At 45.7% G+C, this 26053-nt stretch overlaps 1 protein-coding gene across 4 annotated transcripts in view; it reads right to left on the reverse strand.

Moving 5' to 3' along the window:
* LOC138972536 (SCO-spondin-like) overlaps positions 1-26053 on the reverse strand; it is a 27606-nt gene continuing 1553 nt past the window's right edge. Inside the window, exons 1-17 of one of the 4 annotated variants that reach the window (XM_070345177.1) lie at positions 24411-24924; positions 19709-20037; positions 18244-18331; positions 17126-17230; positions 15356-15481; positions 14764-14934; positions 13907-14083; positions 12636-12812; positions 10786-10956; positions 10090-10260; positions 9630-9812; positions 6583-6756; positions 4692-4862; positions 4044-4132; positions 3064-3374; positions 2245-2313; positions 1-1473 (exon numbers count right to left, since the gene is read on the reverse strand). In XM_070345177.1, coding sequence (XP_070201278.1) covers positions 648-1473; positions 2245-2313; positions 3064-3374; positions 4044-4132; positions 4692-4862; positions 6583-6756; positions 9630-9812; positions 10090-10260; positions 10786-10956; positions 12636-12812; positions 13907-14083; positions 14764-14934; positions 15356-15481; positions 17126-17230; positions 18244-18331; positions 19709-20037; positions 24411-24582 — 3510 coding nt within the window. In that variant the 5' untranslated portion in view covers positions 24583-24924 and the 3' untranslated portion in view covers positions 1-647. Of the gene's footprint in view, positions 1474-2244; positions 2314-3063; positions 3375-4043; positions 4133-4691; positions 4863-6582; positions 6757-9629; positions 9813-10089; positions 10261-10785; positions 10957-12635; positions 12813-13906; positions 14084-14763; positions 14935-15355; positions 15482-17125; positions 17231-18243; positions 18332-19708; positions 20038-24410; positions 24925-26053 lie in introns of those variants that run through there. The other 3 variants (XM_070345180.1, XM_070345179.1, XM_070345178.1) reach the window with 3 other exon arrangements.

Below are 26053 nucleotides of genomic sequence, written 5' to 3' on the forward strand. Positions count from 1 at the left end.
TTTAAACCATCCTTGTTCACAGAAATACAAAACATGAACACTGTGAAGCATTCATGAACGCGACAATAAAGTGAAAAGATAAGAATAAACACAAAAGTTTGAAAAGATTATTCCAGACATCCAAAAACAAATCATACTGCAAACGTTGCAACATTCAGAAATACATTAATACCGTGAAATAAAGAACAAAGGGAAACATGAATTAGTTCAGAACAGATTACAGTTGGATTATAATTTGTTAACGCATGTTAATGCATACATGTTTATCTCCGTTACAGCAAGGAAACCTCTGATGTACTAAACAGCAAAGTGGAAATGAACTGTACCGTTACCAGTTACTGTTCACCAAACATGCGTACACATAACAGATTAAGAAACCTTAAAGGATCATCCTACAATCTGCTTTTTACGATGAGGAATACACACACACACACACACACACACACACACACACACACACACACACACACACACACACACACACACACACACACACACACATACACAGGCACACACAGGCACACACAGAGAAACAAGCGCAAATAATAAAATCAGTGAGAGAAAAAACTTTCAATTGTGACATAATTGGCTTGGGGTAAAAACACACACAAATAAAGAAGTAAGATAAGAAATAAGACTTAATCAAATCACGACACTGGGAGACGCTCTAGGTGAGAATTATCTCCCTGCTCTTCAAGAGTTGTCTTTCCGCACGTGTTTGAATGTCTGGTGCATCTTTTGAGCGTATCATCCCAAACATGGTTCCCTTGGCAACGTCGAACGTGGGGCGGGGCTCTCAGGGGGCAGTGGAGGAAAAACCTACATCCCTGGCAGGACTGATATTTCTTGCCTTTCTTCAAGCCCTCACACCTCGTGTAGCAGCGAGAGTTTCCGTGGCCTTTCTGCTGGTGTGCTGGTTTTCCGTTCCGTAGTTTCACTTCCCTTTCCGTTTCAGCCGGGATGGGGCGGGACAGAGGGACTGAATTGGTGTCAGAGTCAAGATCCCTGGTTGAGGATGATTTATCGTCCGTCAGTGTAGATTTCGTGCCAGCAGAGCTTGATTTCAGGTGAGATGGGATTGACTTCTCGTTGTTTGACTTTGATCTCTCGTTCGGCTGTGTAGATTTCGTGTCAGCATCGCTTGGTTTCTCGTCCGTCGACCTTGAACTCTCATTACGTGTGCGGGATTTCTCATAAGTTACGTCCGTTTTCTTATGGGTCGCTTTTAATTTGTTGCGAGTCAAGTCAGTTTTTGTGTGGGTATTTTTAGATTTCTCTAGCGTCGCGCTCGATTTTTCGCTGTGGGTCGAGATAGACTTGTCGTAGTTTTTCTCCATTTTGTTGTCTTCTTTGCTGTGTGTTTGAGTGCTGACTGTCTTCTGAGAGCGTGGAAGAGCTTCGTTGTCCTCAGTGGAGTGGTCGGCCTTTTGCGCTGCATTGTGGTGACGGCCGCTGTTGGTAGCGTGCTGTTTTCTGTGTCAAGAGCACAAAAAAATACATGAATGTTCGAATAAACGATGTTTGGAAATAACTTTCACGGATTTGTATGGGTTGAGAAATAGTGAAGAATCTTGCTCCTATTGAGGCAAACTTTGCCACGTGACACTGTAGGCTAGTCACGAGAGAGGGGTAGCGTGCTGTTTTCTGTGTCAAGAGCACAAACAAATACATGCATTTTGAATAAACGATGTTTGGAAATAACTTTAACGGATGTTTATGGGTTGAGAAATAGTGAAGAATCTTGCTTTGCAAGCTTTGCCACGTGACATTGTAGGCTAGTTACTAGCGAGGGGTGTCACGTCGACATGGGGCACAGAATGAGGGCACTGATAAAACCGGGTATTCTAATTAGTCAGGAAGAAACTGGAAACAACAAATTGCAATTGCTATGCATGAACCAATGCCGATTTCATGTCCACTTTGACAAACATTTTAATCTGTAAAATACCGGAGATCTCTACTCAACGCACTGTCTGATTGTGGACTGGGAAAAGCTTTGCGACAAGCCAACAGATTGCTCACAGCCGGCAGGGGTGGAACCAGCTGGTGCAGCGCTCGTCAGTGCAGTGCCCTACGACCCCCACGACCCCTACGACCCCCACGACCCATACGACCCCCACGACCCATACGACCCCCACGACCCCTACGACCCCACGACCCCCACGACCCCTACGACCCCGGCGGGTTACGGGATGAGTAAGCAGTGAGAGAAGCTCTCATCACTCGGAGTTCCAGATTACTTACTTGTCTTTCTCCATCTGTTCTTTCTTTTTGGTATCGTCATTTTCATCTTCGTTTTCGTCACTGGCATCCCTGTGCAAATAACAAGACCGAAAGATATTTGAGTAAAGTAAACTGCCTGGTCAATTCAAAGACATCAAAGTTTCCGGTACTCGTCCTGTTATAAACATACCGTGACCGTTCTTAGTATGCAAAAGAGATTGTCTGACGAGGTCATGGCAAACATTTTCACAGAAAAGAACGAACAATGCATGCAAATACCTCTGTTTAAAACAAAACAAAGTAATAATAAACAACTGGAAGCAGCACTCAAAAAAACAAAGCATCTTGAATTTTCATTGGAAAACATATTTCTACTGCAATGACACAACGACTTTTGTGAAAAGAATTAAAACTATGTTTTCCATTATCAACAGGACGAGCAGGAGGAGGAGAAGAGGAAGAGAGGAAGAGAGGAAGGAGGAGGAATAACAAATCCTCAAAGAAACAGGCACCACCACCCCCATCACCACCACCCCCATCACCACCACCCCCATCACCTCTCACCCGACCTAGCAAGACTGGCGATGTCTCCCCAAGCGGCGTGTATCACCACCACCCCCATCACCACCACCCCCATCACCACCACCCCCATCACCACCACCCCCATCACCACCACTCCCCATCACCCCCACCCCCATCACCACCACCCCCATCACCACCACCCCCATCACCACCACCCCCATCACCACCACCTCTGTGCCGACCTAGCAAGACTGGCGATGTCTCCCCACCCCCATCACCACCACCCCCATCACCACCACCCCCATACCAACATCTCACCTCTGTGCCGACCTAGCCGAAGACTGGCGATGTCTCCCCAAGCGGCGTGTGCAAGTTCTCGACCTTTGTGCTCGGCATTTCATGGCGTGAGCGTCGAACTCCGTGTTTCCCCTGCACACCCCGTCAGTCCTCCTCCCCCTCTCGCACTCAATGTACCGGCCACAACCGCCGGAAGCGTGGAATGTACCGTCGGCGCCATATTGGCATGACGTCATGGGTTGCAGGAGGGGGCAGGACTCGGAGGGGGGAATGACGCACTTTTTCTTGTGGTCGTCCCACTGCCAGTCGCTCGGGCAGCGGTTCAATGTCACCTGCGCAACAACAGCGGACATGCTACCTAAGGTGAGAACAGATGTGTTTTGGTGGCGGCGTAGCGTGTGATATTTGTAAAGGTGATGAAAGAAAGATGGTGGACAGATGAAAATGGTTTTTGATAATGAGGGGAGCGGATACATGTTTTCTTCTTTATTCTTAAACTGTTGAACAAACACGAATGTAGCAAAGAAAGATAACACGCTGGCCTGGTCAGATGACCGTATGGCCATCCTCGCTCTATCTGTCTTTCACGATCTAGTTATCATTGACCGAGATGCGCCCCCCTCCCCCCTCTCCCCCCTCCCATTCACACCCACCTTCCTCGAATAATATTTTAGACTTTAGAAAGAGGTCAAAAAAATTTACAAGATTTGAAGAATCAAGTGTAAAAAGAAATGCGGTTTTACAACCTTCTTGACTTGGCTGTGATATACCTAAATGTAAACACGGCGGCGACTGAGAAAGGAAATCAGTTAAATCTGCTTTGAATAGCCATTTAGGTGGAATGGACGTGAAAACCAACCAACCAACCAACCAACCAACCAACCAACCAACCAACCAACCAAACAACCAACCAACCAATGTATTCTTGATACACAGATAAACAGGCACACGGACAGTCTGCAGACAGAAGAGGGAGACAGACACCTGGGACACATATTTACCTGGCTTCTTGAGCACGTGATGTAGTCGGAACAACTGGTGCATGATGGGTAGGTACCGTTAGCCTTCCCCACACAGTCCGTGATGCAGTCTGGTGAGGGAGCAATGTATGAATTGTGGTAATAGAATCACAATGCAAATATTTAATCTTTTACCATCAACCCATTTTCACCAAACGGTATGGGTGCGTACGTGTGGTTTGTCGACCGATCGAAATTATCCTGTGATACTAGATGCTTTTACATGCCAGTCCCATAAAGTTGTTCTTTTTACAAGGGGAATGTTTTGATGACTGCCTTTTTGTCCCAACCAATATTTACCCTATATGTGTGTGTGTGTGTGTGTGTGTGTGTGTGTGTGTGTGTGTGTGTGTGTGTGTGTGTCTGCGTGCGTGCGTGTGGGTGCATGCGCGCGAGCGTGCGTGTGTGTGTGTGATTAATTAGATGAGCCTATTTTATCTTGTTGTGACTAAATGTATTGCTTGTTCATGTATCTTGAGCCAGGTAACATGCCCAGCGCATTGAGCCAGGTAACATGCCCAGCGCATTGAGCCAGGTAACATGCCCAGCGCATTGAGCCAGGTAACATTCCTAGCGCACTGCACACAGTCGCAACACAGTCATATTCCCCGCCTTGTTGTCTCTTCTCACCTGGACAGTTTCGCACCTGGCTGACGTCACAGTACTCTTCCTGCTTGGCCAGCCCTGTACACCGGACGTTGGCCAGTGATTGACCCAGCTGGCTGCAGCTCCGACGTCGTGACCTGACCCCCCTGCGACAGTTGCACGGGCACCACTCCTCCCACGCCGTCCACGCTGGGGCTGCACGGCAATCAGAGAATGGTGTACAGTAACTTACAATACCATGCCAAGCCATACCGTACAGTAACTTACAATACCATGCCAAGCCATACCGTATATATACCATAACATACCATACCATGCCAAGCCATACCATACCATACCATACAATACCATGCCAAGCCATACCGTATATACCATACCATACCATACCATGCCAAGCCAAACCATACCATACCATACAATACCATACCATACCATACCATACCATACCATACCATACCAAGACATACCATACCATACCATACCATGCCAAGCCATACCATACCATACCATACCATACCATACCATACCATACAATACCATGTCATACCATACCATACCATACAATACCATGTCATACCATACCATACCATACCATACCATACAATACCATGTCATACCATACCATACAATACCATGTCATACCATACCATACCATACAATACCATGTCATACCATACCATACCATACAATACCATGTCATACCATACCATACCATACCATACCATACCATACAATACCATGTCATACCATACCATACCATACCATACAATACCATGTCATACCATACCATACCATACAATACCATGTCATACCATACCATACAATACCATGTCATACCATACCATACCATACCATACAATACCATGTCATACCATACCATACCATACCATACAATACCATGTCATACCATACCATACCATACAATACCATGTCATACCATTCCATACCATACAATACCATGTCATACCATACCATACCATACCATACAATACCATGTCATACCATACCATACCATACAATACCATGTCATACCATACAATACCATACTATACAATACCATGTCATACCATACCATACCATACCATACAATACCATACCATACAATACCATGTCATACCATACCATACAATACCATGTCATACCATACCATACCATACAATACCATGTCATACAATACCATACCATACCATACAATACCATGTCATACCATACCATACCATACCATACAATACCATGTCATACCATACCATACCATACCATACCATACCATACAATACCATGTCATACCATACCATACCATACAATACCATGTCATACCATACCATACCATACCATACAATACCATGTCATACCATACCATACCATACCATACAATACCATGTCATACCATACCATACAATACCATGTCATACCATACCATACAATACCATGCTAAGCCATACCGTAACATTAACGTTCTTGTGTTTTGAAACAAATTGGACAATTTACACACAAAAAGACAGCCATTGTTCTACTGGACCGTTATAATTATAGCCTCAGTCTCTGTTTCAAGGTCTGCAAGATTTTATCGTCGCCAACCCCCCCCCCCCCCCCCCCCCCCCTTCGAAAAAAAACACCCAACAACCCCCCAAAAAAACCAAAACAAAACAAACTACAACATCACAAAAAGCAACAACAACAAAACGAGGAAAAAACACATCCTTTTGTACGACTAAACTCCGGAACTAGCGTGTCTACTCCTGGGTCTCGCTGTAGGAAATCCAGCCTAAAGTTATGTCTTCGTTAACTTCCGAGGTAAGCCCTACTTCCGGTCCGTGCATAAGAAAGTGAGGGCAGTACTTAATCTAACGTGGCTCATAACTTCAAACAGCAACGTATGTCTGTGTCATGCACACTGTCCCAGGAGTCAACTCACGTGGGAGGCAGGGCACAACAGGGCAGCTTCCCTCTTCTCGTGACGACCCGGGGCACCCCAGCAAGGGACATAACTGTGCCCCAGAGCGAACACAGTTGCGGGTCCTGGAGCGAGTTCCGGGCCTTGCTCCACAGGACAGCGAACACGGAGACCACATAGACCACGAGGCCCAGGCTGACACAAGTGTTAAATCAGTCAGTTAGTACAGGGCAACCCCCCGATTAAAGACCACCAAAAATCCAAGACAAGTGGACAAGAAGGGGGAGTTGTTAAATGGGGGTCGGGTTACAGTTGTTTGAAACAGAAAGCAAGGTCCTAGGAAGGAGGGACACTAAAGCAAGGTCCTAGGAAGGAAGGACACTACAGCAAGGTCCTAGGAAGGAGGGACACTAAAGCAAGGTCCTAGGAAGGAGGGACACTACAGCAAGGTCCTAGGAAGGAGGGACACTAAAGCAAGGTCCTAGGAAGGAGGGACACTAAAGCAAGGTCCTAGGAAGGAGGGACACTACAGCAAGGTCCTAGGAAGGAGGGACACTAAAGCAAGGTCCTAGGAAGGAGGGACACTACAGCAAGGTCCTAGGAAGGAGGGACACTACAGCAAGGTCCTAGGAAGGAGGGACACTACAGCAAGGTCCTAGGAAGGAGGGACACTAAAGCAAGGTCCTAGGAAGGAGGGACACTACAGCAAGGTCCTAGGAAGGAGGGACACTAAAGCAAGGTCCTAGGAAGGAGGGACACTAAAGCAAGGTCCTAGGAAGGAGGGACACTACAGCAAGGTCCTAGGAAGGAGGGACACTACAGCAAGGACCTAGGAAGGAGGGACACTACAGCAAGGTCCTAGGAAGGAGGGACACTACAGCAAGGTCCTAGGAAGGAGGGACACTACAGCAAGGTCCTAGGAAGGAGGGACACTACAGCAAGGTCCTAGGAAGGAGGGACACTACAGCAAGGTCCTAGGAAGGAGGGACACTACAGCAAGGTCCTAGGAAGGAGGGACACTACAGCAAGGTCCTAGGAAGGAGGGACACTAAAGCAAGGTCCTAGGAAGGAGGGACACTACAGCAAGGTCCTAGGAAGGAGGGACACTACAGCAAGGACCTAGGAAGGAGGGACACTACAGCAAGGTCCTAGGAAGGAGGGACACTACAGCAAGGTCCTAGGAAGGAGGGACACTACAGCAAGGTCCTAGGAAGGAGGGACACTACAGCAAGGTCCTAGGAAGGAGGGACACTACAGCAAGGTCCTAGGAAGGAGGGACACTACAGCAACGTCCTAGGAAGGAGGGACACTACAGCAAGGTCCTAGGAAGGAGGGACATTACATTGGGGTGTCGTGAAAGGGGCTTTGCACTGATCTCAGACACGTCCGCAGGGATATACTTTAATCGCAAGTAAGATAAAAACAAATATCATAAAAACAAATATCAAATATCTAGGGGATGTAAGTGCTATACGACAGCAACAGACGCAGTGCTAAAACATTATACTGAAACTTTGGAAATAAAATTAGCCTTAATTAGCAAAGAACCTCTGTCATCAACTAAAACTTAGCATAAATTAGCAGATAACTTCTGTCATCAACTCCTGGTTGAAACAAAAAGGTGCAACAATAGGAACAAACACAACACATGAGACACAAGTTAATCAATCCATAACTTTTAAGAGCAACAATTTACACAATAATCTTCTATCATGAAAATTAATCTGTATATTTGTTTTTCATATCCTGCACCATAACTTGTCAAAAGCTAAAGACATATAATGTCAATTACTCAAGGGCAGAGCCAGGACTTACAACAGCAGTCAGCAGAGAAGCACGGGCGACCGTCAGTAGCGGAACCGGAGCACTGCTCGCCGCAGTAATTGGGGGCGGGGCAAGTGCACGAGCGTGACCTGGTTTGGAAGCCCTGACCACAGGTGGCGGAACACTGACCCCATGATGACCACTGGCACCACCCTCCGTCCACTGTGAGACAATAGAGAGATCTAGGTGCATCCAAAACGGGTGCATGTACGTGTACCTGTACGTGTAGCTATGACGTCACACGTTCTGAAAACTTGGTACAGATTCTCCACAACTAAAACTGAACAACGCCAAGCAGAAAATCTAATCGCAGACAGTCACAGTACTGACAGCAGGCCCGTCTTAGCGTATATACCTGACACTTCTCACCGCTGTGGTTTGTGTATTCGCAACACACATGTGCCTGAAAGTGACGTAGGATTATTATTATTCTGAAAAGTGCACGATTCCTTCTGACTAATTCGTATGCGGAATTCCCTTCTCTCTTCGGTGCGAACAAATCTACCCACATTTACCTTGTATTCACTGAACACAGCACAACGAAATCTGCTAATGCTTACCCTACGCCTGTTCATGTTAGTTAACTATGCTGATATTGTACCGACGGAGAAAATTTAGAATCAAACGTATTCGTCTTCAGCACGACCACTCTCCGGAATCCATGTAACACGTTGTGTTGGCTAGCGCGGGAATTTGTGACGTAAACGCTCGATTTGATGACGTTACACGTACAGCGAGCGTCATAGCTACACGTGCAGGTTCCCGTCTTGGCCACACGTCGTGGGATCTAAATCTCTGAAATTTGATTCACCATCTGTGACCTGGGCAGGCTTTTTTTTATTTTATTTTTTTTATAGGATAGGAACATCTCATAATTGGACTTTTTGCCATGTGGCGTGATGACTTGTTCCATATTAGGTGATGACTTGTTCCATATTAGGTGATGACTTGTTCCATATTAGGTGCCCGAGTGATGTCGCTCAATGTCCACAGCTAATTGTCTCACATTGGACCTGACGGTTAACTGAACGGACAAACAACCACCAAGCACAAAATGAAACTTCTTCGCGAGAAATCCAGCTATTTATCAGAATGATAAAATGGTTTCCTTATTGGGGGACTGTCCTGTGTGTCCAGGTTAAGAGATGTATGTAAAAGCCTAGTCAGAGTTGAGCTGTTGAGACGAATCGTGTTAACGCCATAACGGCAAGAACGGAGGCTGCCTTTTAGTCAAGGGAGCTTACCGCAGCGCGGCGGACAGGCAACTCGTGTGTCGTGGAGTTGTCGTTCCTGTCTGACACCGTCACATGGTCGGCCACAGCTGTCAGGGGGCGGGCTGTCACAGCGGCGGCGTCGTGTGCGCATGCCTGAACCGCATGTGACGGTCACCTGACTCCACGCTTCCCATGATCCCCAATTACCATCCACTGAAAAAAGAGAAACAAATACTCACAACAAAGAAACCTTAATGAGCGGTGTTATTTTGACATCTTTACGTTTCGATGTGCACTTATCATCATTGGGATGGTCGCCTCTCTCGCCACAGTGACGCACACATAAATCTGAGACACGGACATGTATCATTTCGACAAACTCCGTATGCATACAAACAACTTAAATTGCAAAACAATGAGTTCAGGCGCCGCTGGTGTTCACTACCAGAATATCAGGTCCGCCCCTAGCTACTTCTGGCACGACGCTTACCACAGCAGTCCTCTTGACGGCAGCGCTGGAGGTCCGTGGTTGAGCCGGCACAGGGCCGGCCACAGGAGTTGTGTGATGGACACTGGCACGTGCGTGTCCTGTTCTGCACGCCCTCCCCGCACGTCACGCTGCACTGACCCCACGCTGACCACGCGCACCACCCGCCCTCCACTGATGATCACAGGCAAGAAAGTTTCACTCACGAATTTTGTCAAGGGGGAACCGAATCGGAAGCTCCATGAAAACGGTTTTGTTGCAAGATGTAACGCTCACAATGCAGACAGACAGAAAAATGTGTGGTCAATATATAATTCTTTTTATAATAAAGCGTATCGTAAACAAAATTCCGCCATATGTACGCACATATTTGTTTTAACTTGAACGTCACGAACTTTGGTGTATGTCAATAGTTGTTGCCCCACCATGCTGACATTTATACAGAGCTACTTTTGTTTTACATAGAACAAAGGAATCTTTGTTGCTCTGTTGTGAAATTTTCCACGACATCATCGTGTGTAAATAAGAATTTTCATTTCATTCTACGTTGAACAAAATCGGCATTATTGCACTATCATCTAATGTGCATTGTTGTGAACATATTGATGGAAGGAGTGTGTTTGAGTGTGTGCTGAAAGGAAGTTATTCTGAAGGCCAAACTAACAAAGAAACAACACAAACACAGCAGAAGGACCTCACCACAGCAGTTTTCTCCACAACAGTCCACGGACTCAGAGGTTGACCCGACACAGCGAAGACCACAGAAAGTGGGCGCTGGACTGTCGCATCTGCGCATGCGCGTTAGCTGGCCACACCCACACGTGACGCTGCAGCTTCCCCATGACAACCAGGACCCCCACTGGCCGTCCACTGAAATGGTCAGCACAGTTACATCACATTTACATCCCATTGTCACCACATACTGGACAAATGAAAACAGCACAGTGGTCAAATTGCGCCCCCTTCTTCAGTCTTTACAAGTGAGACAAATCTGTACTGGGGATAAGCGCTCTAAATGTATACGTCGTGTGCTACACAGTAAGTGAGAGTTGGCGGAACCAACCTCCTGGCCTCTGAGAGAGTAAGAAGCATTGGACAGAACAAGCGACTTTCATCCTCTTGTGCACAAAGTGTAGCTGACCACAGCAGTCGCCAGGGTCGCCGTCCTGTCGCTCTCTGTCCACACACATATAGGGGAAGGGCTCCTAATATGGACCACTTTTTGTTTCATGCTGATAACTAACTTGTTTTGTTGCGAAGAAGTTTCATTTTTTGTGTGGTAGTCCTTCTCCCTTAGGTTAACCGTTAGGCCTAATTAGAGTGAAATAGCTTTGATAGACATTCAGCAAAAATTAAATACAGAAAAAAATCACAAATGGTCCATATTAGGAGTCTGGGCGCCCAATAATGGACCAGTGAAGCGGCCTTCACGAATCACTGTAAAAAGACCCCTATACTTCAAAATAACATGATACAACTTAGTGTGCAAGTCAGACTAATTCAAATATGCTTAAGATTTATCTGTTTCGGGTTGATGAGAGCATTATTTGAAGCACACCAGGAAACTGAAAAAGCTTATCAAAAACAGAGTTAAAATAAGTGAAATTATCAACTTCCACGAAAAGAAGACTTTGTTATATTTTGTTGAAATCTCGAGGGCTAGTTATAGGTTATTTTCAACAAGCTTCTTAATGAATTAATGAAAATTGCTTTTAGCTTTTTTTTTCTCGATTTGTTGAAGGTGGTCCATATTAGGGGACTCACACATACTTTGAGATTTTGCTATTATTTATTGTTTGCACGGTAGAAACTCGGGGTCAACACTGCTAAAATGTAACAAAATACGGTCTTTGCTGTCATATATAGCAATTTTTGTGTGATAAAAGCTTTGGCTTTGAACAGAAACGAGTCCGTTTTAAGCGGCAAATTTAGAGTGAACACTGCCAAAAGTGAGAAAAAATAGAAAAAGCCTAACGGTTTTGAGGTTTGTGTTTCTGCAACTGTTTTGACATGTGCAAGTGATCCAGAGAGAGTGAATACAGCGAATGAAAATGTTTTGAGCGCTCTAGCGCCGTTAGTTTGTCAGAACAAGAGGTGGTCCATTTTAGGAGCCGGTCTATATTAGGAGCCTTTCCCCTAATAGTGAGGCAAGTTTTGTTCAGACACACCCCTTTCTAATGACAGGCCAAAAATGTCACGTTAGAAAGTTTGACTCACTACAAGCAAGTTTGACTCACTACAAGCAAGTTTGACTCACTACCAGCAAGTTTGACTCACTACCAGCAAGTTTGACTCACTACAAGCAGGTTTGACTCACTACAAGCAAGTTTGACTCACTACAAGCAAGTTTGACTCACTACAAGCAAGTTTGACTCACTACAAGCAAGTTTGACTCACTACAAGCAAGTTTGACTCACTACAAGCAAGTTTGACTCACTACAAGCAAGTTTGACTCACTACAAGGAAGTTTGACTCACTACAAGCAAGTGTATTCACAAGCTTGACAGAGTTATTTCCGAACATGGTCAACTCGTCTACATTTGACTGACCGCAGCAGTCGCCGGTGTTGCAGTCCTCCCGCTGTCTGTCCAGCCCGGGGCACGTGCACCCACACTTGTTGGGCGGGGGACTGTCACACGCTCGTGTCCGCTGCCTGCTCCCCCCGCTACACGTCTTGCTGCACGCAGACCACTCGGCCCACGGGCTCCAGTTGCCGTTCAACGGTACTGCCAACATCGATTTAAACAGATGAATGAAATCATTAAACTCTGTTCACGAAAACAAAATCCCACTCCCACCTGTAAATAAGTTGTGGTCAAACTTTCCGGTAGATGGCACTGCGAACATTGATTGGAAAAGGTGAATGAAATCTTTATACTAATTCATGAAAAAATCCCACCTCTAAAGTATTTCTGGTCAAGATTTCCCTTAGATTGCCACTGCAAACATTGATTTCAAAAGATGAATGAAATCATGATAATCTTTTCCCGAAAACAAATCCCACCTCTGAAGAAGCTGTGGTCTAGATTTCCCGTGGATTGGCACTGCACAAAATGGTTTTTAAAGATGAAAAGAATTATAGTTATTATTCCGTTCACGATATACTTCCACCTCTGAAGAAGTTCTGGTCATGATTTCCTGTAGACTGGCCCTGCACAAATTGATTTTGAAAGATTCAAAGAATCATATTATTTTGTCGAAGAAAACATGGCACCTCTGAAGAACGTTGTGGTCAGGACAAGACGAGGACAAGACGAGGACAAGACGAGGTACGAGGTGTTTTGCAAGAATGAGCTCTTTCTGAAGACTAGTTCTGTGGAAAATGTCTTGAAGACGGAAAGTTCCCCTTTATCAAACGCAACGCTACGAATAGACCTTTTCGGGATCTAAGCAGCTCTCGCGAGATATCCGTGAGACATGCTCTTTGCCATGTTTCGAAAGTCGCGAGAACTACGATCTTCGGCCTTCGCAGCTCTCGTGAGATAGCCGTACACCATGCTTTGAGGTTTACGAGAACTTGGAATTACGATAGGATCTTCTTCTTCTTCTTCTTCTTCTTCTTCTTCTTCTTCTTCTTCTTCTTCTTCTTCTTCTTCTTCTTCTTCTTCTTCTTCTTCTTCTTCTTCTTCTTCTTCTTCTTCTTCGGTCATGAGCTGAAACTCACATGTTCATTGAAGTTTTTGCACGAGTGGGTTTTTACGTGTAGGACAGTTTTTTACTCCGGCATTCAGGCAGCCATACGTCGTTTTAAAGGGACGAAAAGGTCTAAAACAACAGTTATCGCTTTATGCTGAAGAACACTCATAGAGACACAACTCACCGCAGCATGTCTCCAGGTTGCAGTTCTGAGTCTGGAGGTCCTGGCCGGGACACTGCTTGCCGCACGCGTTGGGCGGGGGGTTCCTGCAGGTTCGAATCCGCTGAGAGGTTCCATCCCCACACGAGACTGAACAGCGGGACCACGCCTCCCACTGCGTCCAGCTTCCATCCACCGGACCTGTGTGGACAGAACGTGTCAGTACGTTCATACATCTAGCTATCTGTTTGAAAAGAACTTGTCTAGATATAACCCTATATCAATTACTAGATGATTACCCGCTTCGCCGGGTACCGGCTTCGCCGGGAAGAAGTAGAGCCGAATACCAGGCTGCGCCTAGTTGGTCTTCTCTGTCTATGCTATCTGATACATGTTGGTCTTCTCAGCTCCGGTTAAGGCGCAGTTCCTTGTACTAACAGTTTGGCTCAGCATGTCAGCTCTGACTTTGACACACTTGGACACACTTGGACACACTTGGACACACTTGAACACACACCATCATTCAACACAATGGCCGCTTTCTGTGCAGAGCAAGAATTTAGTTTTAATGAATCTATTAGCAAAAGGACGCTTGTGCCCGTCAATAAATGATGCATGCAACATTCCCACGCTGCCGAGAAGTCCCGCTGACTGCTGATGATTGCTATGTGGCCAGCATGCACACCAAACCCATCTATCTGCCACACACACAACTATCTGCCACACACACAACTATCTGCCACACACACAACGGCAATAGAATAACGTGAACAAATAAAAATAAAAAACGAAGAGAGGAAGGAAAAGAAACTTCAAAGCGAGCAAACCAGCATAACAATTGGTGTCAATAACTCTCACGACCACACCGACATTCTACATACCACAACACGGCCCGGGGAAACAGGACGAGGACTCTCGACTGCGACCACCACACATCACTCCGCCATTTGCAGGGGCCGGGTTGGAGCAAGTGCGCATGCGCGTGCGCGTGCCGGAGCCACACGTGACCTGACAGGCGGTCCAGCTCGACCAATCAGACCATCTTCCGTCCTCTGGAAGGGAAAAGGTTACGCTTTTTATGTGTACGTTGTATCTGTCTATGTGTCTGTCTGTGTGTCTTCAGTGTGTCTGTCTATGTGTCTGTCTATGTGTCTGTCTGTGTGTCTGTCTATGTGTCTGTCTGTGTGTCTGTCTGTGTGTCTGTCTATGTGTCTGTCTGTGTGTCTGTCTATGTGTCTGTCTATGTGTCTGTCTGTGTGTCTGTCTATGTGTCTGTCTGTGTGTCTGTCTATGTGTCTGTCTATGTGTCTGTCTATGTGTCTGTCTATGTGTCTGTCTGTGTGTCTTCAGGGCTGAGGGCTGGTTGAAAAAAGCTCGTTTGTATTGCTTATGCCACAACCCTCGTAAAATAACATTTGATTTGATTTGATTTGATCTCTCGCTGTCACTGTCTGTATCACTGTCAACACTCACGTGGACACTTGTTGCACGAGGTCTGTAGCACGTGGTACACGTCACGGACACGACTCGTCATGTCGCGGACCAGGCCCAGGATGTGGGGGTCACTGCTCGGACAACACCTGGTCCTGTCGCCAACACCTGCAAGTGGCAGTGGAACATATTGTCAGCAGTTCCTAGGTAAGCTTGTTATCAGCACCTACACTTCTGTTTTTAAGTGCCAGCGGTTCCACAATAAATTCTATGCATACGCAACAATGATAATGGAAATATGACTTTTTTTCTAATGTTGCCAAGCAGCTAGCATAGCAGCGTTTAGAATTAACACATTCTTAACCCCAAACAGCCTGCGCCCCAAACAGCCTTCGCCCCAAACAGCCTTCGCCCCAAACAGCCTTTGCCCCAAACAGCCTTCGCCCCAAACAGCCTTCGCCCCAAACAGTCTTCGCCCCAAACAGCCTTCGACCCAAACACAAACAGCCTTCGACCCAAACAGCCTTCGCCCCAAACAGCCGTCGCGTAGCAGCTGACTGAACAACGTCATGTAAAGACGAGATCCTTACCCGCCCGCAGAATAGCAGGCCTACATCTATTTTCTTTTCTTTTTAATTCTTTCTTATACAGAAGAAAGTCGATTTACTACAGGGGAACCAAGACATCCCCCTGTGTAAGACCATGGTTGTTCTGATTTAGAGTCATGACCTCTGTATATGAGCCAATGTCAAAAGGTGCTGTCTGACAGCTTCGAAAATCAAAGTACATCCAAAGTAAAATGACTGGTGTTTTGAGTTGCTTAACACATTCAGTATATAGTTTCTAAAGGAGAAAAGGGAAAATCTTTCACAACGGCTGTGTTATTTGGCCGTTAAGTTGAGGCTTGACGAGTGTCTCTTGTGGCATGTAAGGACATAAACCTGATTTTTTTCCATTTTTTTCTAGAACTTTCATTTCTACTGAGCTCGCATATGAGTATTGGGGTGTAGATTAAATATAATCAAGGTAAAAGCGCATAAAAGAAAGAAATTAAAAATTTTGTGGAAAAAAAATGAAATTTGAAAAAAAGTGTCTAGTGTGACATTGTGACGACAAAGCTTAAATTAGCCAGAAATGGTACCAAACTTCAAAATATAGTGGTTATTTTCATTGTTTTTCCTTTTCACCGACAGTTTTTGTTCAAAACTGGTTCTTTTGTGTATCTAGTTGAACAACAACATTTTTTGGAAGCTTTTTTAAAGTTTGAGTTTTTGTGACGCAAAGAGTCACGCTAGACACGCAATTTTCAAACTTTAATAATTTCTTTAAAAAGCGGACAAATGGGACGAAAAACACACAGAACTATGTATTGGGGTTCATGCAATCATTTGGTTTAAATCCAACTGCCCAGAAAAAAGCTTATTAGCATTTTTTCTAAAACTATCGAGAGTACTCAAACACCTTGTCAAAATACGTCCCTAAAAAGCACTAATGTGCGTAATGAATGAGGAGCAGAATTTTAACTGTTTATAGTTAGTCTTTGGTTTTTCTCTGCGATCATCTTTATTCATTAATCTCTCAGAAAAACCAAAAGTTCCATCTGAGTGTACATTCAGTAAATAGTTACAGAACTTATAAAATACCTAGCGTACCCACAGCACCTTTTGACATTGGCTCATATGTATATCACTTTTTACAGTCCCTCCTTTTTAAGACCCGAATTTCTTAGATTTGTTTAGGTCTTAAAAGGGGTCTGGTGGGGGGGGGGGGGGGTGGCACTGAAATCAAGTTTCCGACTTGACCGTTTCTTACCCATGGGGCAGCCGTCGCTGAGGAGATTGTAGAGCTGTCCGAGCCAGGCCTCCAGACTGACCGCGTCAAAGTGCAGTGGACATGACGTCACCGTGTCAAGACGCACTGGGAAAACAGGGAGGGGTAAGATCTGTGTCCCGTGCAACACGCTTTGCAACAGTCTTAACGTTGGAGTTTTGTTGTTTTGTTTTGTTGCTGTTGCTCTGTCTGTCTGCGTCTCTGTATGTATGTCTGTGTCAGTATGCCTGTCTGTCTGTCTGTCTGTCTGTCTGTCTGTCTGTTTGTTTTTTTGTCTGTCTGTCTGTTTGCCACTCTCCTCTCTCTCTCTCTCTCTCTCTCTCTCTCTCTCTCTCTCTCTCTCTCTCTCTCTCCCTCTCTCTCTCTCTCTCTCACACACACACACACACACACACACGCACACACACACAAGCACACACAAGCACACACAAGCACACACACACAAACACACACACACACACAAGCACACACACACAAGGACTGGGTGGCCGAGTGGTAACGCACTTGCGCTCGGAAGCGAGAGGTTGCGAGTTCGACCCTGGGTCAGGGCGTTAGCAATTTTCTCCCCCCTTTCCTAACCTAGGTGGTGGGTTCAAGTGCTAGTCTTTCGGATGAGACGAAAAACCGAGGTCCCTTCGTGTGCACTACATTGGGGTGTGCACGTTAAAGATCCCACGATTGACAAAAGGGTCTTTCCTGGCAAAATTGTATAGGCATAGATAAAAATATCCACCAAAATACCCGTGTGACTTGGAATAATAGGCCGTGAAAAGTAGGATATTCGCCGAAATGGCTGCGATCTGCTGGTCGATGTGAATGCGTGATGTATTGTGTAAAAAATTTCATCTCACACGGCATAAATAGATCCCTGCGCCTTGAGTCTGAGTCTGGAGATACGCGCGCGATATAAGACTTCATATAACATACACAAACACACACAAACACACACACACACACACGCACGCACGCACGCACGCAAAAACGCACGCACGCACACGCACACACACACACACACACACACATACGCGCGCGTGCTCGCGCCCACCCCCACCCCCACAAGAGGGACTGTTTATTTTACCCCTGAAAATAAGATGACTTACCCATGCAGTCCTGGCAGGTGGTCATTCGACTCTGAAGGGCTGTGGCGTCCCGATGCAAGGAGTTTCCGTAAGGTATGGGTCGTAAGGTCTTTCGACAGAGCAAAAAAATTAGGGCATACTTATTTTTACCAAACAAATATTATCCAGGACTGTGAGGCTTGCAAGAATTCATCAGTGTAGACTGGGTGGCCGAGTGGTAACGCACTTGCGCTCGGAAGCGAGAGGTTGCGAGTTCGACCCTGGGTCAGGGCGTTAGCAATTTTCTCCCCCCCTTTCCTAACCTAGGTAGTGGGTTCAAAGTGCTAGTCTTTCGGATGAGACGAAAAACCGAGGTCCCTTCGTGTACACTACATTGGGGTGTGCACGTTAAAGATCCCACGATTGACAAAAGGGTCTTTCCTGGCAAAATTGTATAGGCATAGATAAAAATGTCCACCAAAATACCCGTGTGACTTGGAATAATAGGCCGTGAAAAGTAGGATATGCGCCGAAATGGCTGCGATCTGCTGGCCGATGTGAATGCGTGATGTATTGTGTAAAAAAAATCCATCTCACACGGCATAAATAAATCCCTGCGCCTTGAATATGTGCGCGATATAAATTGCATAAAAATAATAATAAAAAAATAAAAAAAATCCCTGCGCTTAGAACTGTGCCCATGGAATACGCGCGATATAAGTCTCATATTGATTGATTGATTGATCAGTGACAACTGTCTGTCGGGTTGTCAGTCTGTCTGTCTGTCTGTCTGCCTGTGTTTCTTTTTCGCTCGCTGTCTTCTCCATCTCTCTACCTTTTCTTCTTCTCTCTCTCACTCTCTTTCTTTCTCTCTTTCTTCTCTCTCTCACTCTCTTTCTTTCTCTCTTTCTTCTCTCTCTCACTCTCTTTCTTTCTCACCCATTCTTTCTGTCTTAGTCTCAATTTCAAGGTGAAGGGATGTTGTATAGCAAGAACTAACTAATTCAAGATCTTAATGTCACTTCCAAAATAAAAATAACACTCGCGTAATATTGACTCCTCATTGACCTAAGATCCGTAGAACAACCTACTTACATCACAAAACCACATACATCAAACACTTCAATACATCACAACACCACACTTCAATACATCACAACACAACACTTCAATACATCACAACACCACGTACAACACCACACTTCAATACATCACAACACCACGTACAACACCACACTTCAATACATCACAACACCACGTACAACACAAAACTTCAATACATCACAACACCACGTACAACACCACACTTCAATACATCACAACACCACGTACAACACAACACTTCATTACATCACAACACTTCAATACATCAAACACTTCAATACATCACTACAACACATACATCAAACACTTCATTACATCACAACGCCACCTACAATACCACACTTCAAGACAACATCACACCACCTACAACATCACACCACCTACAACAGAACGCGCGACTCACGTAAAGTCTACGAGAATCGTCACTGACAATCTCGTTGTGGTCAGAGTCACCGTACGAAATCCTTCGACGGAGCGAGCGACCTGGAAAACTTTTCACAACGGACACCATATTTGATACCTGAGGGAGTGGATCGTATTTTACCCCAGGCTTCCGGGGAGTGCTCGTTTTCGCGCCTGTGGTGTCTGGCGTTGTTGACTCAGTGGGGGGTGTTCCTGTGACTGTAGTTGTTGTCGTCGGCAGCGACGAAGTCGTTGTCGGAGTTGTTGATATTGGTGATGTGTCGTCGATTGTTGGCGATGTAAAATTCGTCGAAGTCGTAGTTTCTTCATCTGAAATGAGAATGAACTAATCACCATCATGTTAAAGTCATTTTGAATTTGCTTGTTCAACTAAGTTCGTTTCCTAATTGTTTTATCATAATTGTTGTTTCTTGACACTTCGTTTAAATTGTTGGAGCCAAAATGAAATAAACCATGAAAATATTTTGATCGGGCAGTAAGAACAAGATGGACTGTTGATCGGGCAGTAAGAACAAGATGGACTGTTGATCGGGCAGTAAGAACAAGATGGACTGTTGATCGGGCAGTAAGAACAAGATGGACTGTTGATCGGGCAGTAAGAACAAGATGGACTGTTGATCGGGCAGTAAGAAATAGATGGACTGTTGATCGGGCAGTAAGAACTAGATGGACTGTTGATCGGGCAGTAAGAACAAGATGGACTGTTGATCGGGCAGTAAGAACAAGATGGACTGTTGATCGGGCAGTAAGAACAAGATGGACTGTTGATCGGGCAGTAAGAACAAGATGGACTGTTGATCGGGCAGTAAGAACAAGATGGACTGTTGATCGGGCAGTAAGAACAAGATGGACTGTTGATCGGGCAGTAAGAACAAGATGGACTGTTGATCGGGCAGTAAGAACTAGATGGACTGTTGATCGGGCAGTAAGAACAAGATGGACTGTTGATCGGGCAGTAAGAACAAGATGGACTGTTGATCGGGCAGTAAGAACTAGATGGACTGTTGATCGGGCAGTGAGAACTAGATGGATTGTTGATCGGGCAGTAAGAACAAGATGGACTGTTGATCGGGCAGTAAGAACAAGATGGACTGTTGATCGGGCAGTAAGAACAAGATGGACTGTTGATCGGGCAGTAAGAACTAGATGGACTGTTGATCGGGCAGTGAGAACTAGATGGACTGTTGATCGGGCAGTAAGAACAAGATGGACTGTTGATCGGGCAGTAAGAACAAGATGGACTGTTGATCAGGCAGTAAGAACAAGATGGACTGTTGATCGGGCAGTAAGAACAAGATGGACTGTTGATCGGGCAGTAAGAACAAGATGGACTGTTGATCGGGCAGTAAGAACAAGATGGACTGTTGATCGGGCAGTAAGAACTAGATGGATTGTTGATCGGGCAGTAAGAACATGATGGACTGTTGATCGGGCAGTAAGAACAAGATGGACTGTTGATCGGGCAGTAAGAACTAGATGGATTGTTGATCGGGCAGTAAGAACAAGATGGACTGTTGATCGGGCAGTAAGAACAAGATGGATTGTTGATCGGGCAGTAAGAACAAGATGGACTGTTGATCGGGCAGTAAGAACAAGATGGACTGTTGATCGGGCAGTAAGAACAAGATGGACTGTTGATCGGGCAGTAAGAACTAGATGGACTGTTGATCGGGCAGTGAGAACTAGATGGACTGTTGATCGGGCAGTAAGAACAAGATGGACTGTTGATCGGGCAGTAAGAACAAGATGGACTGTTGATCGGGCAGTAAGAACAAGATGGACTGTTGATCGGGCAGTAAGAACAAGATGGACTGTTGATCGGGCAGTAAGAACAAGATGGACTGTTGATCGGGCAGTAAGAACAAGATGGACTGTTGATCGGGCAGTAAGAACTAGATGGACTGTTGATCGGGCAGTAAGAACAAGATGGACTGTTGATCGGGCAGTAAGAACAAGATGGACTGTTGATCGGGCAGTAAGAACAAGATGGACTGTTGATCGGGCAGTAAGAACAAGATGGACTGTTGATCGGGCAGTAAGAACTAGATGGACTGTTGATCGGGCAGTAAGAACTAGATGGACTGTTGATCGGGCAGTAAGAACTAGATGGACTGTTGATCGGGCAGTAAGAACAAGATGGACTGTTGATCGGGCAGTAAGAACAAGATGGACTGTTGATCGGGCAGTAAGAACAAGATGGACTGTTGATCGGGCAGTAAGAACAAGATGGACTGTTGATCGGGCAGTAAGAACTAGATGGACTGTTGATCGGGCAGTAAGAACAAGATGGACTGTTGATCGGTCAGTAAGAACTAGATGGACTGTTGATCGGGCAGTAAGAACTAGATGGACTGTTGATCGGGCAGTAAAAACAAGATGGACTGTTGATCGGGCAGTAAGAACAAGATGGACTGTTGATCGGGCAGTAAGAACTAGATGGACTGTTGATCGGGCAGTAAGAACAAGATGGACTGTTGATCGGTCAGTAAGAACTAGATGGACTGTTGATCGGGCAGTAAGAACTAGATGGACTGTTGATCGGGCAGTAAGAACAAGATGGACTGTTGATCGGGCAGTAAGAACTAGATGGACTGTTGAACGGGCAGTAAGAACAAGATGAACTGTTGATCGGGCAGTAAGAACTAGATGGACTGTTGATCGGGCAGTAAGAACTAGATGGACTGTTGATCGGGCAGTAAGAATTAGATGGACTGTTGATCGGGCAGTAAGAACAAGATGGACTGTTGATCGGGCAGTAAGAACTAGATGGACTGTTGATCGGGCAGTAAGAACTAGATGGACTGTTGATCGGGCAGTAAGAACAAGATGGACTGTTAATCGGGCAGTAAGAACAAGATGGACTGTTGATCGGGCAGTAAGGGGGGCAACAGAAAAGCAACAGAAACAATTAGGAGAAAACAGTGTTTTCTTTTAGAAAGGCAGATGGCGACAGGCGGACAGAGGCAGGACATATTACGAGAATGAGATGGACAGATATAATGAGTTATTTCTAATATGCTGACTGTTAGCAAATGATAACAGGCATGTCGAGAAAAAAGATATCAAGCATGAGCCTTTTAGGCGAATGCTGATATCGTTTGTGAGACATGTCTGTTATCATTTGCTAACAGTCAGCATATTAGAAATAACGGTTTTGTTACCCTTTAATTCGACCAAAAGAAATGTTGAAGCGACCCCGCGAATTAGACAGGACAGCCGCAATGGAAACTTGAGCGCTCCGACTTGATTATGCCTGTCAGTCAAAGAATTCTCGTGACCTGGGTCAGCCAATCAGAGTAACACACCTGACGTGATGAATATTCACAGGTCAAATGCGTTTGACACACAACAATCTCACAAGAGAGAGAGAGGTTTTTACCTCAAAAGTAGTAGCACAAGGCAAATCTAAATTAGCCTGTCTGCATCTACTCCGCTTGCTCATGGGCAATGACATACACAAGAAAACAAATGTTGATCTTATTCATTCTGATAATCATTGCTCCACGGCTACTGCCAGTTTCTCTCTGACAGCATGCTGAATTATTGCGCGAATCTATCAAAACAAGAATACAGAGTTATCTCCCATATGTTTTTCGCGAGCACTGATCTAAATTTGAGATCAGTGTTCGCGAGACGAAAATAATTGCAGATTGGCGGCAGACTTCGACAGTGATCTCCGTTCTGTTCTTCACAGTTATAATAAAGACATCGTTCTAAGGTCAAAACAAGTCAAAATTTTGAGACTGCTGTCGGAAGGAGACCGTGATATATGGTTGCATCGCTCTCAACTGGTTACAGAAAAAATCGTCTGCACCGGCGCGCACCGGAGCCAAAGTTGATTATCACGTGACACTTTAGAGTTGTTTGCACAGTATATACATCCGCGAAAGATAGCTTGCTTGAAACTGTCTTACATATCAATTTCTTTGCAATTTAAAAATTACACAACACCATGAAAAATCATTATCGACGATCGCGAATCTGCTTATATCAATAACACATTACGAAAATATCTAAATATGTACAAATTCGATTTCCTCTCCAGACAAGGAAAACCAAGGCATCCTGTCAGGGATAGAATGAGACCCGAAGGGAAGTAACTCATTTTGACCTGAGTTCAGGATGGATCTTATTGAGAAGAATCCACGCGGAACATACACAGAGAGAGGAAGCCAGAGAGACGGACGCACACACATCATGTTTACGTCTTCATATCTTTCCCCGTCTGTTCGTCTGTCTGTTGCTCTCTCTCTCTCTCTCTCTCTCTCTCTCTCTCTCTCTCTCTCTCTCTCTCTCTCTCTCTCTCCTTTACTCTCTTTCTTTCCCTCTCTCTCTTTTTCTCGCTCTCCCCCTCTCTCTCACCCTCTCTCTCTCTCTCACTTTCCCTCTTTTACTCTTTTTACTGTCTTGTCTGTCTGTCTGTCTGCCTGTCTCTCTGTCTGTCTCTCTGTCTGTCTGTCTGTCTGTCTCTCTCTCTCTCTCTCTCTCTCTCTCTCTCTCTCTCTCTCTCTCTCTCTCTACCCCTTCTTATCTGCATGATTCTTTTGTGAATATTACATGTTTTTATTTGTTTAGGGATATGTTGTTAGACAAGACATTGTGTCTTTAACCTTTATACTAATAAAATAAAGTCAGTTCATTATTTCGTATGCTCTTCAAACTTGCAATAGCCTTACACATACCCACGAGAATGATATCACCAGAAGCTTCTCCTGCTTCGTCATCAGTCTTGTTCTCGGCGTCGTCTTTAACTTTCACAGTGTCCTCGTCGTCGTCATCCCACGGCCAGATTCCAGTCACACTTTGACTGACACACAGCACGGCGAGCAGACCCACACACACTTTGAGTGACATGTTGTCTCCACCACGCAACGATATGCACTATTTCTGTCTGCTGCTGATTGAAATGTCGAAACTCAGTGTTGGTTTTCACGCGTACAGCAACGCAGTCTAAAGCCCGTCCTTGATAGTCTCCTGTCCGCCCAGCCGACCTTCCCCTTGACCCTGCTTGTGACCTCGATGTTTGATGCCCCCGCAAGGGGCACGGTACTCTGTAAGCACCCAAAACCTCAAAGAGATAACTGGCGGAAACCTTCCTATTGGGCCAAGTCGACTACGCGAAGTACAGTTCAGAGACTTCCTGCTTGCTGCCGCGCGAGCAGAGACAAATGTTCCCTCTTTATCTTCACTGGGCGGGCAGCAAAACCCCTCCGCGCGGAGGTGTTTTTAGACAGGTCAGACACTGGCCGAGTATGCAAGCTAACCGCACGGAGGTGTTTTCAGACAGGTCAGACACTGGCCGAGTATGCAAGCTAACAGCGCGGAGGTGTTTTTAGACAGGTCAGACACTGGTCGAGTATGCAAGCTAACAGCGCGGAGTTGTTTTCAGACAGGTCAGACACTGGCCGAGTATGCAAGCTAACAGCGCGGAGGTGTTTTCAGACAGGTCAGACACTGGTCGAATATGCAAGCTAACAGCGTGGAGGTGTTTTTAGACAGGTCAGACACTGGTCGAGTATGCAAGCTAACAGCGCGGAGGTGTTTTCAGACATGCCAGACACTGGCCGAGTATGCAAGCTAACAGCGCGGAGGTGTTTTCAGACAGGTCAGACACTGGCCGAGTATGCAAGCTAACAGCGCGGAGGTGTTTTTAGACAGGTCAGACACTGGCCGAGTATGCAAGCTAACTGCACGGAGGTGTTTTCAGACAGGTCAGACGGCACTGGCCGAGTATGCAAGCTAACAGCGCGGAGGTGTTTTTAGACAGGTCAGACACTGGTCGAGTATGCAAGCTAACAGCGCGGAGGTGTTTTTAGACAGGTCAGACACTGGCCGAGTATGCAAGCTAACCGCACGGAGGTGTTTTCAGACAGGTCAGACACTGGCCGAGTATGCAAGCTAACAGCGCGGAGGTGTTTTTAGACAGGTCAGACACTGGTCGAGTATGCAAGCTAACAGCGCGGAGGTGTTTTTAGACAGGTCAGACACTGGCCGAGTATGCAAGTCAGACAGGTCAGACACTGGCCGAGTATACAAGTCAGACAGGTCAGACACTGGCCGAGTATACAAGTCAGACAAGTCAGGCACTGGCCGAGTGTGCAAGTCAGACAGGTCAGACACTTGCTATGCAAGCTAACCGCACGGACCTTCAGCACAGAGTGTCGGGTATCAACAGACTTCGCGAAGTCGACTTCGTGCTCGATGAAGGACGGGCTTAACCATGCGACATGATCATCTCTCTGCTCGATGAAGGACGGGCTTAACCATGCGACATGATCATCTCTCTGCTCGATGAAGGACGGGCTTAACCATGCGACATGATCAT

This window comes from Littorina saxatilis, linkage group LG8 (genome assembly GCF_037325665.1).
Source record: "Littorina saxatilis isolate snail1 linkage group LG8, US_GU_Lsax_2.0, whole genome shotgun sequence".
Lineage (NCBI taxonomy): Eukaryota > Metazoa > Mollusca > Gastropoda > Littorinimorpha > Littorinidae > Littorina > Littorina saxatilis.